The sequence below is a fragment of the Diadema antillarum genome, unplaced genomic scaffold, assembly GCF_040938485.1.
Source record: "Diadema antillarum isolate AM-2024a unplaced genomic scaffold, OU_Dant_1.0 scf00000163, whole genome shotgun sequence".
NCBI lineage: Eukaryota > Metazoa > Echinodermata > Echinoidea > Diadematoida > Diadematidae > Diadema > Diadema antillarum.
This window is the reverse complement of record NW_027271052.1, coordinates 137,615-143,492: the sequence shown is the minus strand read 5'-3', so window position 1 is coordinate 143,492 and position 5,878 is coordinate 137,615. Positions and strand designations below refer to the sequence as shown.

At 39.6% G+C, this 5,878-nt stretch overlaps 1 protein-coding gene across 1 annotated transcript in view; it reads right to left on the bottom strand.

Annotated features, from left to right (window-relative positions):
• Positions 1-261: 261 nt before the first annotated feature.
• Positions 262-5,878, bottom strand: part of LOC139722324 (uncharacterized) — a 37,436-nt gene continuing 31,819 nt past the window's right edge. The window contains exon 9 of the mRNA XM_071633634.1: positions 262-512. Coding sequence (XP_071489735.1) covers positions 262-512 — 251 coding nt within the window. The remainder of the gene's footprint in view (positions 513-5,878) is intronic.

Genomic DNA, 5,878 nt, shown 5'->3' with positions numbered 1-5,878 from the left:
TTCAAGACTACTTCTAAGCACACTTTGCCCCATTGGGTGGGAGAATGTTTCATGATAAAATTGAATCATCTCCATTGGGTCTATGCAATCTTCTCCGATGAAGGATTAGAAGATGATTGCAATGATATTTATTATTTAAATGTAAATTGCTGACAGTCCTGGTTTCATACAACCCCTATGCAAAATAATAACGGTTAAATAAAGACGTGGTTGTAAAAGTGTCTTACTCTCAGAGATGCTGGTCGGATCGGCCCTGTCAAGTCAGATGTGTGTAAGTTGGTCGAGTCCCTGGAGGGCCGAATTCCTGTAGGTACGGTCGAATTCGTGTCCGTTCAGATCCGTGCCTGTCGGGTCGTGTCGGGTAAGAACCCTGTCGAGTGGGATCCCTATCGGATCGGATCCACTTAGTTTGGTCGCTGTTGAGTCGGATCCCTGTCGTGTCGGGTTCCTGTTGAGTTGGAACCCTGTCGAGTCGGATTCATGTCGGATCGAATCCCGGTCGGGTCGGAAACCTGTAAAATCGGATCTTGAAAATAATAATTATTTATTAATGAGATAACGACTCGATAGTCAACATCGATTCCGTCACAGTATTTGAAAAGTGAAGGCTATTCCCCAAATCTTCTTCCAGTGAGACCACAATTTTTACCAATTAACAGTAATCATGCGGATTCATTGCTGTCAGATTAAATTTCCACAGTTGTATCCCTCTACATAACGGGCATTATTTGAGAATCTGTTCGGATTCTTCATCGTACTAGAGTTGGGAGAGAATCGGGTCGTTTCGGCGATAGAAAGGTCTCTGAGATAATCATCACCTTCGCACACCAGCTTCTTTGATTGGCCTTCCTCATGGCAATCCTTGCCATTTCAGCCGATGTCAGAGTACTGCTATGCATAAAGACTAAACAAGACGGCTTTGTCAACACTTCGCATCATCCCTTGCAGAACGCTGCCTATTTATGGGGAAATTTGAATGGCGTCGCGTTGACTTGTTTTTAAACAGAGAGGGCGTCCTGTGGGCATTATCTGAAGCGTGGTGTTAAAGGCAGCCGATCGTCATCCCTAATGGTACGTAAACTCCGAACGACCGAAGTTTGTGTAATGCTACCACTGAAACAAGTTTTAGTGTATGTGTGTGCGTGTGTGTGTACGCATCATACACAAACATTGTCACCGCGAGCTGCGGTGATTGGAGGAGAGAGGCCAGAAGACGCTGCGGCGTGTGTGTGTGTGTGTGTGTGTGTGTGTGTGTGTATACGCATCATACACAAATATTGTCACCGCGAGCTGCGGTGATTGGAGGAGAGAGGCCAGAAGACGCGTGGCTCTTTTGGCCTCTCTTCATGCGCATGCGCACTGAGAGTGTACGTCCATTCGGAAGCTCTCGTGGCTCGCTGGGACAGCCATTTTGGGTTATGAGATAAGCACAGGGAGCTCTCTTGTAGCCTACCGTATTTTCGCTGACCCATTGAGCCAGCGCTATTCTCATTCGGGGGTCACTACATTTGATACAGAATGGGGAAGGCAGCGTGTTGCGTTCGTCTCCGTGCCGCACAAACCACTCACCACGACTGAGTGTCTTTAACGTGTGTGAGTAGATAGGATATCACAAGAGAATAATTTTTCTACAGAACATGACTGTTAAAGCAAGGGAGGTCGAGTTAACGAGAAAGTGAAATGTACAAAATAATGTGAATAAGAGCAGCTTGACATAATAGACCTAATTATGCCAACTCGTACCTGGCGAAATGGAAGAAAAATGCCTTAAAAGTATTAAACACTGACATCATTATGCCGGTTCGTATATAGACAGAAAAATAAATGCATATAAAACTCTATGACAACCCGAAAGCAATACCAAGCATCAATATCAAAAGGACTTTCTGCCCGACAAAATGCAATGTATGTTGGCTTGCATGTTTGTCTTTCTTCTGCTGCCAAGCATTTGTTTTTTCTCTGTGCATGTGTGCTTATGTCCTTACTCATGTGATAACTTTATCGAGAGAAGCAGTCAGATTATGAGTTTAACAACAAAATTATCATTGGGAAGTATCATAGATGGGTCTACACAGACAAATTATCATTTACTTTCACGGGCTGCACACTCACGTTGTGGCTCGTGAAAAACAAAATAACGCGTGTATTGCGTTGACGTTGTGACTTTCAAAACATATTTTCCCAGGCTTTCAAATTTAATGTATCGTAATTTGCTGTTTCCCGCTATAAAGTTAATGTTTACATACATATAGGTATGTGAAAATGGTTTGGGTGTAAAAAAAAAAATAATAACAATAATTGACACAAGCAATCATTGGATGTTGTGTTTTGAAATTGTGCATGTATCGGTATGAAAATAGACGGTTTGAAATTTACAGAGATCGGTACGCTTTTATACATTATTTTACCTTGCATGTACATAAGAAGTATTCGAATGCCATTTAAGTGCTGTACATCTGTATCACTTATTGATTACTCTGTTCACATTTATTTCTGATTAGCAGCAAAAACGAAACAAAAAACTGAAAAAAAACTATTTTATAAACCTACAACTCACACAAAACAGAGATTATAGTACTCCGTTCACTTTTCTGATTAGCAGCAGCAACACAAACAAACTAACAAACAAACAAACAAAAACACACAGAAAAAAAAATCTGAAAAAAGAACCTTTAAAGTATTTTAAAAAAAAAAACCTACATCTCGCACAAAACAAAGATTATTTTGAAACCTCGATGTATTTGAGTTATATACGGGCGTGTGCGGATTAATATCGGTGTGTGAAATAATGTAATCACATTTGAAGTGGTGATGATATGTCTTCGTGGAAAATACAATAAAAAGGCATCTACTTGTTGTCAGAGCTACATTATAACATAATAATTCATGTTCAATTATGATCAATCAAGGTGTAGTAGGCCGTACGGTTGACATGACATCGTTCGTCAATAGTCTGGAGAGTGTAATATTATACATGTATGACACAAATATTTTTAAGTAGATGCTGCAGTTCTGTTTTAATGAAGCCCATTGGAAAGCCTGAAGTTTTAAAAATAGCTAAGAGACAAAGCTGAACAGTTCGAAAACTGAACATTTTAAAAGATGACAAATGCAGCGCCGTTTGAACAAACACATTAACGAGTTAATGAGAGGTAACGGTTCTTTTATTTATTCAAATTTCGTGTCTCGATCATAACTAGTAAACAAACGTTAATAGGAAGAAACATTGTCGACGTTGTGTTCATATTGGCTGTGGTGTTCTCTTCAAATTAGAATTGACTCCGGCATCGTATTTTGATACCTCGACGTGCCGAGCTTTAACTGATACCAAGTTTAAATGGGCCAAATATGGTCAATGTAGACTAATTGTAATTTTTGTTTCCACAGCGAGTCACTATACTTAGAAGCCTGTGGTAAATCAAAGCCCCCTATAGACACAGGCAACCATTTAATTATAAAATGCGAATACAATTTTGTTCATATCATATTTAATGCTATCTTCCATACAAATGTGTGTAAATCTAATCATATTATTATTATTGTCAGTGTTACTGGAATTGTTTTGAATAAATGTATGCATGAAGTAAAGGCGAGTGTCTTTCATGGGTTTTCTTTTCTTGTTTATGTGACGAATGAGTCTGCGTTGTCTTTAACTCAGAACACTTCTTTTTTCGATACTTATCTCTTCTCTGCCCAAAATAATGAGCAAACTGGGAGTTACAGACCTCAACCTAATAATAAGCGAATGAACAACTTCCCTGTCATCAAAATCATTTGTAATTGGGCCTACATGCATGGCCATCAGGGCAGTTACATCCACATACACTTTGTATATCACAGGACGAAGATATTATACTCGAGCAGGATTCGAACCTACGACCTAATCACCGGACAGGCGTCTTAGCCACTAGAATACCGAACTATACCGCTGTACAAGCAAAGTTGGTTATAATCCTTCTAGCAGGCAGCGGGTTATGCCTAATTATTCATATTGATGTATTTTGCCCATCGAGTTGTGTTTATGCATTTGATAGACAAAATAGACGAATTAATATATTGCCCTACATGGATGTAAATAAGCGCTGAATTGATCAAAGGACTGGTGGTAGATTCGAATCCTGCTCTAGAGCGTACGCCCATGATTTCTTACGTCATGGCTACTACTAAGACACTGATCAATTCAGTGCTTATTTACGTCGATGCAGCGCAACTTGCTAATCAGTTACCATGAAAACAACTCGCAGAAGAATTTCATCAATTTTGAAAAAAAAAAATTAATCACAAACATGTTGAAGGAAAACGTGGTCATAAAACAGATCCCCTGCTTCATTCTCAATATGTCTGTTCATGAGGTCAGGAGGAATAAGACTCGGGAGAATACACACCATGATGTGATTTTTATTCACAACTTTTTATTTTGTCATGAAAGAGACAAATCAACAATTTCACAATTCATACAACATTTGATTCTCAACGTCTTGACACAGTGTGATTGAAAGAAGCTTTAATTGTCTTGAGCAGAACTAACAAGTTTGTAACACGAACATCTGTAACGCTTCCAATGTTTCCTGAAAGTGGACTTACAACCTTAGTTTGCAGTTCTGTCTGTTGTGAAATAACCAGCGCAGTAAAACCACACTTTGAATTCCACGCCAGTTTTTATCTATTATTCAAATGAGCAGAAATCCTGTTATATACAGGGTTTGGTCAATGAAATATGACGCTGAATCAACTCCAGATATGAGGGAAAATTGGTAAAAGTGCAGCAAATCTCAAACGGTACAGATCAGTTGCGTAAAATACATACACATTTCACATTTCCCTTTTCCTTTTCCTTACCCCCAAATCACTGCTCTTTGTTATTAGTGTTACATAGAATATTACTGAAGTACATGTACGTCTGTGCTTGTTAGAAAAGTTCTGTGGCTATACAGAAGTACATTATACATACATTTTACAAGTGTACTGCCGCCTCATGGCGCCCTCTACGTTACTACATTGTACATTGATGGGGATTACCCTGACTTCTCGCCAAGCAAACTCAATTGCTATAAACACAAGCTTGATTGTCCAGTGATATCAACATTGCAAATTAAAGGGATTGCGCCCTCTTAGTCTGAAGACTGGTATCAATGTCTTTAACCTACATGTCTTACGTTAGGTCATTTTAACAGTGACTCTTTCTTCTAGATGCTTAGAGGTAGAAACAGTATGTACCAGTAATGATTTTCCATTGAACAACACCATATCATTCAGTAAGATTCAAAATACAAAATGTCCTTCTGACTGGTTGTCGTCTAATTCTAAGCCTACTCAAATATCAATAATTCATAGCCAATAACCTTGAAATGAAACTTCCCCTTATAACAATGTTAATTCACCCAACGACATGGTTTCACTGATATAATTTCTAGCATGTCCTCAAGACATCTGCATTAGTCTTTCTTATCATTCCTCATGCATTTTGAGTGGTCACTGTCTTACCAAGAGGTAGTTTGATCAAAAATGGTCAGACTGAAGGCCATTTTGATTCCTAGTGCAGTGCAAAGTCAAAATACAGAGACTCCAACCCCAAGCACCTCCTGATCTGGAGATTCTCCCGCCTGAAACCCCTAGCAAACGGGAGACTCCAACTTGATATGCGTGAAGCGCGAAGTTCCTTATGGCCGGGGTCCAGGGCCCGCTTAAGGGCCCTGGAAGCTCTAGGGTTCTAGATGCTCTCTCGTGCCATCTAAGGCTTATTTTTCAACATACAATGACAATAAGTAAGCAATCATTTCAAGCGGGAGACACAGAGCCAGGGCGGGAGAAAGGAAGATTTTGCAAAAATGGGCTTTCGGCGGGAGATCTCCCGTCAAAAGCGGGAGAGTTAGAGTCT